General features: G+C 33.2%; 1 protein-coding gene across 2 annotated transcripts; it reads left to right on the forward strand.

Moving 5' to 3' along the window:
- The first annotated feature begins 786 nt into the window (after window positions 1–786).
- LOC108973052 (leucine-rich repeat-containing protein 20) lies at window positions 787–10978 on the forward strand. 2 transcript variants are annotated; one of them, XM_018940067.1, is made up of 4 exons: window positions 787–1418; window positions 9447–9590; window positions 9661–9828; window positions 9891–10978. In XM_018940067.1, the coding sequence occupies exons 1-4, from the start codon at window positions 1145–1147 to the stop codon at window positions 10043–10045; spliced, it is 741 nt and encodes a 246-aa protein (XP_018795612.1). In that variant the 5' UTR covers window positions 787–1144; the 3' UTR covers window positions 10046–10978. The 2 variants fall into 2 exon arrangements, with proteins under 2 accessions (XP_018795612.1, XP_018795613.1); XM_018940068.1 differs by lacking the exon at window positions 787–1418 and adding an exon at window positions 8758–8984 and having other exon boundaries at window positions 9891–10976.
- The last annotated feature ends 3686 nt before the right edge of the window (window positions 10979–14664 follow it).

Consider the following 14664-nt stretch of genomic DNA (forward strand, 5'->3'; position numbering starts at 1 on the left):
ACTATTCAAAACTTATAAAAGCTCTCTTCGATTCGCCATTTCTCTGCTCGCTTCTGCTCTGTTGTCAAACAAAATTACATTTAAAAGCAATAAAAAAGGTATGGTATTGAATTCGTACAAGAGAGTTTGCGGATACCTCATTAAAGTGCTATCTTCAGAGCTACCAAGCTTTGTTTGGCATAATACAAATTAATTTTTATTCTTTGATTTTAAGAACTTAAGATTTACAACCAATTATAAAACTTATGGAAAACAAAACTGAGTGGACACCAAAACTAATTTTGACACGGTTAAAAGAATTTCTTCATAAAAAAAGAGGCGGAGCACAATTATTCAATCTTATCCTTCTACATTCTTCACCATATCCTTGCCCAGAGCGATATATATCTGGAACTATATTGTATATAGAATACCTGAAAATTAAAAGTTATTAATAAAAATTAATTTCCCATAATTCGCCTTGATCGACATAAACTCAATGTTCGTTCAATCGGCGGCCTACTGTAGCTCTTTATGTTGTCTCTCCATTTAACTTTTTCTCGAGATTAATTTTCTCTTGTTCGCACGTAGATATTAGTGCTTGAGGGAGTGCATGATACTCTCTGATATCTCCCGACCTGTGTTGTGATTGCCATAGACTGTGCCTATTTACATCCACATACAACCCACATACATAGGTATGTAGGAAAACGTGTGCTATAGCTTTTATTATTTTACTTTTGTTTTGATTTCGTTCGACGCAATTATTCTTTCTTCTTCCGTGGTATAAAAACAGCTGATGGCGGAGCTTTTCAACCATTTGAAAAACGGAAGAGACACGTAAAGTTTAGATTTAGCGTTTTTGAACTCATTGACAATTATTTTATTGAAATTGAAATTGAAAGTGTTAAACGCGAATACAAAAGGCCACTCATTATACAAAAAATTCAAAGTAAAATCGAAAATATAAAGAGGGGCTTGCATAAAAATTAGTGGCAGCTGAAAAGTGTACATAAGTGCGTGCAGCGCGGGTGAAAGACCCATAAAGTTAACTTAGCATTAACTTCGAAATCGAAGCAGTGTAGCAACTTTTTCTTTGCAAACCTATTTTTGTGTAATAAAAAAATAGCGAATAGTGTTGGTTTTAAAAAAAAAAGAAACGAAAATGCGTCCATTCGGTAACGATATCACTAATATTGCCAACAACAGTGGCAACAGCAACGGCGGCGGTGGCGGAAATAACAATAATAATAATAACACTAACAGAGTTACCACCAGCAATGATAATAACAGTGACAATGTGCAGATAACTGACGATCCGCGCGTGCCGCCACACATAGCCCGCATGGGAGGCATAGTGACCTGCTCACCGATTGCCGGACGCGGTATTATTCGAGTGGTTGGCCGCTGTGAAGATGCAAAAGAGAACAATATATTGGGTACGTAGAAACGCTGAGTTGATAGAATTCTTTTTCAATCTGTTCGCACACTTTTACCTGCTAATATTTTTTTTTTTTTTCATAAGATATGTTTACCATAAGTTTTAATTTTAATGTTTAATTTTTTTTTTTTGTGGTAAGGCTTCGCAGAGCCAACAACGGTTTTTATGATACTTAAACACTTTTTAAAGAATCATAAGCTTTTCGTAACATTTTAAGCACAAATGGGTAGCCAAAGGTCTGTTTGACAAAAGCCAACCTTAATGTTATCTCTCAATTGAAACATTAACCGTGACATATTCATCGGGCTAGACTAAATGCTTCATTCAAATTTCTTTGGCAGTTTAATGACACTTGTCGCACAAATTTAGGTTTAGCTGTTAGGCAGAGTATATATGTATTATATTACAGAATAAGTGAAACATAGGTCTAAAATATCAGTATGTATTATTTATGATATGCTTGAGCACCTAACTTTAGACAAAGCAATCCAAAGTTGTAAAGCAACTAATCAGCTACAGCTAGGCGATTGTGATGTAAATAGCAAATATATGTTTTAAAATTTCTAGCCATTGAGGCGCACTGAAGTGAGCGTTTAGATTGCATGCGCTCTGGTCGGGCATTGCTTTGAAACCAGCATTTACATTGTTTAGATACGCCGAACAAAGTGAAAAAGCCTCGATTTTTATGGGGTGTTGGTGTTTCGCCATTCGCAAGGCCGCGATTGTTCAATAGTTTCCATTTAACTGACTGGTGAACTGCGTATTTGAAATGTAATGGCTGTTTGTAGGTCAAAGGTGAACCAAAGATTTGATTATAATAATATTTGTTCACATTATCTTAGTATTATTTTAAACGCAGTAAATAACCACGTGAGCGTTAACTAGATATTATTCACAAATTTACATTCATAATTTTATTATACTCCCAAAGCTCTGGCTCTCAATGGCTAGAGTAAATAATAGAAAAAACTTTTATTAAGAGTTCTCTAAAATTTGTGACGAAAAGATTTATTAAAAATCAGTTTTATATACCACATTTTACCAAACACTTTATATTTCTACTTTGAATTATTATTAACAAAGTTTGCTCGCAATTCATTGATTTATACTAACAGTAGTCTACGAGACGAGGTATATCTGTTTTCGAATGACAATTTTTTGGAATTCTTCTCTGGTATCTAAGTTCTAAGTCTTTCCATGCTATGAATCAGAGTACTCTGCTTTCGTAAAAAAATATGTAAAAACAATCAAATATAAGTATATTAACCCCTATTATGTTTGGCGACTAGCCTACAGCTGGCAATCCACCAGCCAAGGCAACTATGATATTACATTATTTTGTAAATATGCTGTTCTCAGTACACCAAAAATCATGACTTTCCCTGGAGCATTGCTTACATGAAAGAGAGAATGGAAATTAGGAAAAGGAAACTGTCTGTGCTTAAACACATGAGCTGCACAAGTGTTATCCTACAGACAATTTCAAATGTTCTTAAAGCTTCGTTTTCTTATTTATTAATTATTAAGTTGAAAATTGAAGCTTTTTGAAAAAATTGTATTAAATATTAGTGTAATCATATTAATACATTAATACGCATTGTAAATCCGTGAAAGATCATTCACAATAACAAACAAAAAAAAAAAAAAAAAAAATAGAAAAGCAAATTTGATAGAAAAATATTTATTTTGAAACTAAATATTCGTTCAAACATTTTGCTTGACGAAATTCATACTCCAAACCCCTTAAAATATAAAAAAAGCATGGTCTTGAGAAGTGCCTGAATCCGTCAGTGTACTATGTATACAATGAGTTGGTAGTTGTACATAATAATCCAAAAACTTCTCAGTAGCCGGATGACTAGTTAAGTATTCTTTCGCATATAGTGTATATGGCAGCTACTAAGACCATTCGTTGCACATAATTAAAAATTCTGGTTGCTGTAAATGCTGCTTAGTTGCATAACACACGCAAACATGCATGTGTGTCCATAAGTATGTGCATACATATATGTACACATAAGCTTTTATTTGGAGTAATTTAAATGAGCAATATGTGATTTCCTATAGCCAGTTAGTGCGCAGTTTTATATAACGTAGATATTGCGTGTTTGACCACTCAACCAATTATTTGTGCCACACATACTACATACATACATGYATACACACAGGTTGCAACTCATTACTCATATTAACATTTCTTATAAATGTAGGTGCATTTTAAGTTGTATAATTTTTTTACATTTAAACAACAGGCACACAGTGCACAAAAGCATATATATAATTGTATAAATTGCTTTACTGCGAACAATCTTTCTTATGAAAAATCTTGAGCCTAACAGAGATTGATGATTGATTCATCGATGCAGGTTGTTATGTAGCAATATGGTTGAAATAAATGTCATTACATATACATACATATTAATAATATATACTTAAGTTAAAACCTTAAAACAAGAATTTAAATTAAGAGGGGGTTATGCTTAAGAAAAAATCTAAAAAACAGCTGCGTAAATAAAGAGTAATGCTATTCAGCGGAAAAAAAAAAACAGCTACACTGCAGAAGCTGTTGAAATTCTTAAAGTACTTATTGAGAAAATCTACATATCATGATCATTTATAGTATAGATCTGAGTTCACTAAACTCTGCAGTTACATTCAATTTCGACGTATTTCTATTCTAAAAAGATCAAAAATTCAGTTAACTTCATTACAGATATAAGTTACACGCTCACACGTCACCATCACAACCACGAAGCTGTGGAATATTATTTTATCATGGCAAATATATGTAACCTTGAACGCGTTTTTTTTCGCAACGGTGCTTGCAGAGCCGAGGAGGATATTCCCTCAGACTTGCAATCCCATGTCCTTGTTAGATATATTTCCATGTACTAACCAAAGCTATAAGGAAATAAATTTTTGATAACTACTTAAATTTTTAAGCCACTCTCAAGTGTTTATTTCTTCGGAAGGCCCCTTTTTATTACCTATTGTTATAATAAATTTTCTTGGTTATTGGATTTCAGAAAAACTTAAGCAGAACAAGGGATGATGGGCTTGGGTTAACAGTAACTTAAAATATTATTTTCGACCAAAATATATAACTAACTCGCAAACATTTCCGCACGATAGTTTTTTACAATTTTTAACGCGGCTTATCTCAGCAACATTGCATAAATAAACATAATTCAACTTTTGGCGATAAAACATCATTATCCATCAAGGAGCAGTGTTTATCGATGATGTGGTAAACCCAATCGAGACGAATTTCGTGGAGCTCATCAAAATCACTTCTTGTTCCGGAAACTATTGATGCTGTGCGAAAACTGATAATGCAAGAATTTCATCTAGTGTGATTAGCAAACATTCAGAATTGCATGAACATTTGGTTGCAGGATTTTTTGTTCAAGCGGATTTCCACGCAATTTGTTGGTGGCTCAAAAAAGGTTGAAGGTCGATTGGTCTAGAGAAATGTTAATAAAATACGATAGCGGTACCGCGAAACACGTCCATGACATCGTGACAGTTGTTGAATAATGGATTGACTCATACGCCCAAATGTAAGCAGCAGTTGGCTGAATGGGTGTTTCAAGATGAGCCGAATCTAACAAAAGTTGCTCGCCCACGAAGCAATTCCAAGCATATGGAGTTCTGCTTTTCTTTTTTTTGAAAAATGGACATGTGGCAACTCTGCCACTGATAGCGAATATGATGAGTCATCCTACGCATAGTCCGAACTTAGCAACGAATGCCTTCTTTTTATACCCGTTCGTGAAAAACAAACTAAGAGGTCAATGTTTTTCAATACCTGAAGAAGAGTCGAAAAAGCATATTTTGGAGATAAGTCAATTGAAGTGACCGAAGAACTTTGAAAATTAGTTCAAACGCAGGCCAAAGAGTATAGATCTAATGGAGAATATTTTGAATAACAATAAAGTATATTTCGATAATTAGTATTGTGACTGATTGTTAGGGGATACAAACAACCGTTAGGTGAAAAAATTTTGATTTACCCTCAGTATCGTGCTTATTATTAGTTTTAATATTATTGACTTTATTCGAAAAGCATCATCGTAAATAATTTAGACCGTACACAAACATTATACATTGAATTAAACAATAAAGTACCCGGAAGTTGTAAATGAAACGCAAAATTTTTAATTATTCATCAACATTTGTTTGGTCGCCTTCAAAGTAATCCCCACCAGATGTTATACTTACTTACAAGTATATCAACGATTTTTCCAGTAGTCGAAACTATGTATTTTTACAATTTCTTTTATCATTGGTGACCAGTTTGCATGTCAATCTCATAAACCCATATCTCATCAGCTTATGTATAATGATTTGCATGAATGTTGGATCGGTATTCGCACGATCGAGTACACACCATACATGTCCAAACAGACCTGCTTATGGCACTCTTTTTGAAAAATATACAGCTTTATTGGGACGTGTGAATCAAGAACGCGTTTCATACCCAAAATGTGCACCAATATCAATGGAACGGACCCGCGAGCGATATTGAGCTCTCTGCGAACTTTTTTGTCCTTATTCTAGGACAATTCAAATCGCCTCGACATCCTTAGCTTTTTGTTGATATATAAATCTTTGCAACCTTTGTATATTAAGCAAAAAAAAAGTTTTGAGACCTCCGCAACATTTTGCGAAAGTCTAATAAGGTATTGAACTTGTTTATTATAATCTTATCATATAATTACCAATTTGTTAATTGCGTAGACAATGCCTTAATAAGCACATACATATGTACATGTATACCGGTATATGTATGTGTACATATGTATGTAAATATACATATTTTAAATTACGTGTGTTAAATATATACAAGTTGTTATGATTTAAAATCTGCGCATTTTGCAGCTTTTGCGCACTCACTCTCATGCGATCGTGTATGTACATATACTATATGCAACCTTTGGATATTAATATATAATAATTATAAACGCCGAAATCTACTTTAAGCAAAAAGAGGTGATGCCAAATTAACCAAGTGCAATTGCATCTAATATTTGTAAATCCGTTTGCTTATTCTCAAGCCGCCCTGCCAATTGTCGTTAGCAGCTGTCTGTTGCTGGCAACTGATCAAGTTGATATGTCTCGTGCTTTCGTTTTTTCCGGCGTCGGAGCAGACCCTTTGTCTACTGCTACAAACTGGTGCTATTAACCTCTTGGTATTTTCTGCTTGGTATTCTTTTACTCACAATGACATATTGCTTCTCTCTCGATTTCTTTTAACAATTCGTCGAGTTTCAAAAAAACCTTTTCAGGGGGAAAATAATTAAACAGTTTTCCCTATAATATCTATATAATCAAGTACATTTGCATTCATTTGTATGTATATACATATATGTGACCTGGTCTACGAAAAGGGAGCTAACGTGCGAAAACTGGTTTATGACTTTTTGGATTCTATCACGTGAGAAAGCATCTCATCTTTCATCCGAATCAACTAAGCTTTTTTGACACCTAAGCCCCCTTTCCGTAGACCAGGTCACATATACTATATAATGTATATATAATTTATATCTATGTATGTATGTATGTATATTTAGATTTTTTGAAAACAGTTCTCTTTAAGGAATGACTTGCACTTTCACTTGCCCTTATGCAAACTACATATGTGTGTACATACATTTGTATGTATTTATATGATTGTGATTATAATTCGAACAAAGGTCTTTGTAGTTTTCTGACAGAAAATAGGAAAATAAATACTTATGTCTTTTTTGTGTTGGTGACGACTCTTTGTGTTGGTATATAGAATATTTTCCAGGCTCCGCAAAATTAACAAAGAGGGAGAATTTGGTTATTCTTCTGCAAGAAAATTCTGAAAATACAAACCAAATTATAGGTACTTATATTCTGTCCAAATAATATTTTAGTTGGACATTGAAAGAGTCGGCACATACAGTGTTGGGAAAGTTAGATTTTAAGCTTCATTTAACCAAAAACAAAACAAAAAAATATCGGGAAAGTTGGAAAACCTATTAACTATTCAAAAATTAGTAGAAATAATGAAGTAATTCACTTTATTTTTAAATTTTTGAGTAAAATGGGAAGAATGTCACACAAGCCACCAATGAAATTTGTGATGTGAATGTTTACGGAGGCCATGCTGTATTAGGTCGTGCAGCACAACAATGGTTCGCTCGCTTCCGTTCTGGAAATTTCAAAATTTCGATTTGCAGTAATGAAAGTTTTACACTTACGGAATAATGTCTCTAGCGGGCAAATAGCAAAAAGTGGTCGACCAAAATGGTACGTATTTGGTTCACTAAAATACATTACAAATATAAAAAAAATTACTTAAAATTTTATTAGAAATATACTGCCTCAAATATTGTAGCAAAAACTCATTTGTTCCTATAATTGTGAGCTAATGTAGAACGTAGAAAGCTTTCGAACAAGCTTTATTACAAATTAGTGCTCTCTGCATATGTACTTATGCTTTGAGCACTAAAAGATAAAGAGCACAGGAGAATTAAAAATATAAATATGTGCGATCAACTATTACCCCGGCGAAACAATTACAAAGAGAGAAAATTACACTCTCGGTCAAATAATTATGACAACAGTTAAGAGCTTAAATTATGTTAATGCCTCTAAAAAAATCCGCACCGGCAAGTTTCTGTCAAAAATGTCACAAGCCCATATATTTTGTAAGCCGCTTACCCAAATGCTCGTTGAAAAATTCGACTTTAACAGCGTGTTAAGTAGTAAAGAGTAAAGACTCAAATAACGGAGTAATTGTAATTTTTCTGTAAAATTTATTAACGTGCGATAAATGGATATGAATATCATTAATAAATTAAGTCGGTTTGCATTCGATTTCTTTTAGAACTTAAGTAAGAGAGATGGAGTTAACGCAGAGATTTTGGAATGCCAGTAATTTTTGCATAGCAAATGATCAAAGTGGCGTAGTAACCACGTTCATCTGCCATATAATGAAATTACACTAAAGTTGTATATTTCTTATCGAATAAATATATATTGTTACGTTTTTCTGGCCGTTACTGTAAATTCGTTTAAGTAGAACAGAAAATGTTTAAAGTGTAACACATTGTTAGAATGATGCATGAAGATAGCAAGTGCATTAGTACCTAGAAATAGCCTAGAATGAAATAAACCTAGAATTGAAAATCCCCAAGCAGTTCATAGGTAAAAACGACTAGCTAAAACGGTAATGAACAACTTTTAAGAGTAATAATTTCATGCTCTTTTATTTTAATTACTCTTAAAATATAAATTCTTGTCAAAAGCAAATGTTTTGATTTTAATATTTTCACAATGAACCTCTCACTTAATTTCTATCCGTGAGTTGATCGCGTCGCTTGTGTTCCTCTAAATAAATTTGCCAGAAAAAATTTTAAATCTAAAACGAAACCTCGCGAAAATCCACTAGTGTGCTGTGAGAGTGAAAATTAGACTGTATTTGGTTATTATTAATTCATTTCTGAAAAGTTTAGAAAATTGTCAAGAATGGCACATGCTGTGGTGCGTGTCGTAGAAAGATGTGAAAATGCGCAAGATAATGAGTCATTAGGTAATGTACTTTTGAAACCTATTCAATAATTATCAGGCATTTAATTTTTCATAACTTAGTTAAGTAGTTTACTAAAATTGTAGCAAAAATAGCCAATAATTAAGTTGTTTGTGATAATTGTAAAAAAAAAAAATTATACATACCAATTAAATTATTACATATTTTATGCATTACTATCAAGGTACATACATACATATCCTACCAGCTACTTAGTTAGTAGACTCTCACACATATATATTGACATACCCCTACCTAATATAGTCATAAATCAATAATATGTAAAAGTAAGGAATAAACTCAATGGCTAATCCATGTATTCCCTACCGTGCTGTTAAAACGCGTTCGGACGTTTCTCTAACCTTTACAACCTTTTGCTTGATTTCATTTAGTTTTCTCATATTTGTTATAAGTACCCCAAGATTTAAAATTTAATATAGCAAAATTATAAACTTTTTTTTTCAGACTTGTCCGAATGTCAGCTGATGCAGATTCCCGACGCGGTTTATCATTTGATGCGCAATACCCAACTAAAGACCTGTGATCTTAGTAGCAATGTCATCAAAAAGATACCGGCGAAATTTGCGCTCAAATTTAATCTCATTACAGGTAAGTGTTTCGATAAATACATTAGTCAATATTCTATAACGTATTTACATCTGTTTTTCATTGCATGAAGACCTCAACCTCTCGCACAATCAAATGACCAAATTGCCCGATGAATTGGCAGATCTGAATGCGTTGGCGCGGCTAAATATCTCACACAACTCATTTATTGTTTTGCCACCGGTTGTGTTTAAAATGCCCGAATTGCGGGAACTGGACGCCAGTCACAATGCGATCATTGGTAAGTTCCCTTTATGATAACAGATTTAGTCAACCACAACAATAAAACATATCTTTCTTTAGAAATCGACACTGATGAAATGATCACAAGCGATAACCTAGAATTGGTTAACCTGCGACATAATCCCTTGGGACGAACCTGCCACCGCAAACTGAAAAATGTCAGCACATCATTCCGCCTCGAAATATCGGAATACAATGAGGATGATGATTGGTAGGCTTTTGGGACATTCAGAAAATACTGTAAAGAAGTTATAAGCTTACCAAAACATAGCTCTTATAAATTGGGTTATTTTATTAAATCTAAGACTGCTAAGGATATATTATAAATACAACTTAGCAACTGATTATGTTAATACATGTTACTATGCGTGGAGCCGAACTGCAAAGTACTTATTTAGTGATTAAATTAATTATAATGTTAGTTACTAAAGAAAACGTACAACGTTTAACTGATACGAACTGCTGATTTAGTCAACTTCCTGTAAATAATTATAAGCTTTGGGCTTTCACTAACTGTAAATCTGTGTAGGACATCCATTTAATAAGCCGTTTTAACAAAGAACATACATAGTTGTAAGAAAGAAAACATGAGATTAGTAACTATCGAGTTTAAGTAAACATAAAAGCACAAATCCTTAAATAAAGCGGTGCTATTGTGTGTAAATCTGTTCATGAAATTTTTTGAATACAGAAGCTTTTAAGCTCCAAAGTATTAACGCCAAAGATATAATTTAGCTACATTGAACAATTTTATCAGCTATGTAAGCATACACCTAAGACAAAATTTATATGTACTTAAAACTAGAGTTTTTAATGTGCTTGCTAAACTATTTTTAACACTCTTATAACAGTTTCGGAGGAAACAAAGGCACACGGAAAGTTCTTAGAAATTCGTTTCGCTCTGGTAGCATTGGAGAAAAGCTAGTCAAATATGGTTAACGATTTTATTTTGGAATTTTTTGAAACTGCCTTAAACAAAAGTGTAATATTTTTCAATTAATACAAATGGAATACAAAATGCATCCTTAGTGTGTAATTTTAAATTGTCCAAAAATGTGTTTACTCAATAGAATCTGTTTTAGTTGTTCACCTAAATCTTTATACTATTTATAAATAAAGTTATGTTTGCCATTTAGGGTAAAGAAACACGATCGAGTCTTTCATCTTAAATACTCATTCTCATATGGAATAATAATATCAATGGTCTTCAATTGGTTTGTATCATTGCTTTATAATTTTGAGAATATTTTCTATCAATCAGTGTTGTTATCAGCATTCTTAATGATTGCGATTAAATATTTCATTTAGTTTTGCATGCTACCAATAACTGCACTCAACGACTGTAGAATCGTTAAAAATGCTGCAGAAATGTTTTTGGGAGTCTACTTTTTTACGAACACTGGTATGTTTTTGAGTGGCACACAGCGTTCGATGCAGGTTTAAAGCCATCGAAACCTCCCCTTATGCAAGTTGTCCATCCACTTTTGTAATAGACAATAACATCAAAAAGTTAAATAAACAATGTAAAGTTTGTATAGAGGGTCATAAGTCAATAACTGAGTAATAGTTCATACGATTGGTCATATTTTTTCATAACACTTATTTATATGACCACATATTCATGGATGAACGGCAGTAAATAGTGAAAGTGGAATATTATGAAACAATGTAATAATTATTTTATCTATTCGAACTTCTGGTTAATAGCGAATACTGTTATTTGAAATTTAGTAGAAATCTGCGAGGTTCTTGCTCGCTTGTCAAATTTCTGGGCCAATTTTTATACTCTCGCAACAAAGTGGCTAATAACGGTATATATCGTCAGATATGTGGTTACAAAGTGATCAGGGTGAGGAGTAGAGTTAAAATCTGGATGTTTGTCTATCCGTCCGTGCAAGCTGCAACTTGAGTAAAAATTGAGATATCTTGATGAAACTTGTCATGCGAGAGTATAAAATGTTCGGTGACACCCGAACTTATCCCTTCCTTACTTGTTGAATTTGGCAATTTGTTTCAATAACCCCTTTGTTATATGTAGGTTTTAAGCCAACAATTTAGTTTTCAAAAAATGTCTAAAAATTTGACTTTCATTCACTTTCGGCATGCAACTATAACACTAGTATAAAGTCAGGAATACCTCAGCGATTTCGTAAGATTTGGTTTTGTTTATTTTTAAATATTTATTTCCATTTTTCTTCTAAAGTCAGAAAATACCATATATGTTTATTATGTAAATTTTTGGATATATTCATATAAACATAGGTACAAAAGTCTAAAACATATACATACATATATGTTTTATTCAATAACATTCTTTAATGAGCATTTCTTGTATAATTATATCAATCTCTTTTCATGGGCCAGCAGTAGTCACTTATTGTATGATGATCAAATCAACCTTTCAACCACTACTTATCTATCCCGATGGAAGCGCTCTCTTTTCTCTTCGCTATAATTTCCCAAATTATTCAGCTGAATGAGAAGATACTCTAACTAAAGTTTATCTGCATACTTTGCACTATTTCTTTAAGACCAACACCGATATATATAGTATAAAGTCAACCAGAAATTTTGAAATCCTTAAAAGTTAGTATCTTCGTAGTAGTGTTACCAAGATATGAGATTTCAATTAATATTGAAAAATTCTGTTTATAAAATGTTTTGTCCTTTCTCAGTCACTATTAGTTTCAGCAGCCTAAATATTGTGATTGAGTGTCGTCAAAACGTGGGGTAAGGTTGTAAGGTTTTTTCACTTCTTTCAAAGCGTTTATTAATCCTGCAACATTTTTCGTAACTGGTTTGACGACATCGGTTCTGGCAGAACCCCTTGTGTTAGATATTGAAGTGACTTTGGAATTTTGAATTAAAAATTAGCTAACCCCGCAGCCGTTGTCCTGCGTGAAATTATGTGTTTTGAAATGAAAAGAAAATTGAATTTATCATTTTATTTATTTTTTTTCAATGTAACGTTGCTTTATAAACCACATTTTTTGGTTTCTGTTTCGGTGTACAGAAGGTGGTTTTCAAACTCGTCATCACGCCACGTATATCTGACCGTTTGAAAAACATAGCACTTCCAAACTTGGCAAATCAAGTTGTGTCCTGTTGATCGTCACCTCAAATGCAATTTCACTGGAAGCGGAATACGTTTGAACTGAAATGGCAAATCATTGGACCTCCAAGGAATTCGTAGGATCAAGCATTCTGTTCACTTGTATTCGATAGGTGCGTCACAATCAGTCGAGTCGAGTCGAGTCATTCTTCTTAATTAAGTGCTGAATGTTCTGCCATTGTCGTCTAGTGGGCTACGCCGATAGAGTGGATATCCGTCATTTCTAGTTTGTGTTTTCGAAAGAAAAGCACGTGGACAGCGTTTCGTGCATTAATTGTCAGCCATACAAACCAAAAAGGGATTGTAATGTTCGAAAGGTCCATGAATCATATTGGTTTTCACCACTTCGAATAATACTGGATCTTTCTTTGCATCAGGAATTTCCGCAGAAATGATTTCATCAATTTGATCTGATGTAGCCACCATCCAAAGAAGAATGTGTACTTGTGGAAAACCTCTCTTTTGCCACTCAACAGATTACATCTAGTATCCAACAGCACTATCAAACATCGTAACTGTTGTTTGAAAAGTTGTGCTATGACAACGTGACGATCGATTGTTGATTGACCGCGTTCCATAATTCTGCACGAACATATGTCATCGCATCCTGGGAGTGTTTCTTACCTTGCCTTGCCTTGGGCTGCCATACGTTGCTCGCAAAAAAAACAAAAAAAAAAAAAACAAACACCGACACATATTACGGCGACCTCTTCGTACAAAAAATAATGTGTACGGAAAAAAGTTACTTTTTGGAACTATCCAATTTTCCGACTTTTCCTCATGAAAAGTATACGGTATTTTTATTTTTAAACTTTCCCCGATCCACAGCGCATAACTTCTGAAAATTTCATCAAAATTGGTGCAGCCGTTCTCTTAGCGTTACTAGCAAAGAAACATTCGTTCGTTTGTATGGGAAAAAGAAAAGGACTGTTTTTAGGGGTTTCCCGACAATTATTCGAAATTTTCTTGCCGTAAAACCCATCCTTGAACCTCCACGGCCGCATAAAAAAAAGAATTATATTAAATTTATTGAACTCGTGGCGTAGATACACTAGCTCTGCTATGTTACAAAGCTGCCTGGTATGACGATCAACGAACAGGTTTCATAGGTTCACTTGGATTTTGCCAGCTATCTTAATGAAATGAAGAAGTTATCTTGGAATGATGGTAACATATCTTTATATCAAACATGGTTTTAGAAATTCCCGTAGCCCCATATACATAGCTAATGGCAACTTGCCAAGTAGTGGATTGTATTCAGTAGCTTTAAATTAATCAATTTACAATGATACCACTTCACATTTTCTATGATCCAAGGAACGCATTTGGACTACTATATGAAATCCTTTGTGAAGCCTTAAAAATAGAACATCTGTACTCGAGTTTATAAGTCGACAAAGCGCCTTGTGACCAGTACAAATTGTTTACCTTCTATACCCACCAGTTGAAAATGTGATTTCCAAAGTTTTTAACCCTCTACCTTCGTAAAAGAATTATATGTGCAATACACTAACTTAAATTTAAAGTATCAAAAACACAAAATATATTTTAATGGCTTACAGTTTTATTTATGGCTTTATAAGATGTTTTAAACAAAAACAAAATTTTAATTATTTATAAATTTTTTTAATAAAAAAAATTATTTTACTTTAATTCCATAGAAAATAATTATATGTACAGAATAGAAAACTTTTCAAAATTCATATCCAATGTTATTTTAAC

The sequence above is a fragment of the Bactrocera latifrons genome, unplaced genomic scaffold (assembly GCF_001853355.1).
Source record: "Bactrocera latifrons isolate USDA-ARS-PBARC rearing strain unplaced genomic scaffold, ASM185335v1 scaffold_45, whole genome shotgun sequence".
Classification (NCBI taxonomy): Eukaryota; Metazoa; Arthropoda; class Insecta; order Diptera; family Tephritidae; genus Bactrocera; species Bactrocera latifrons.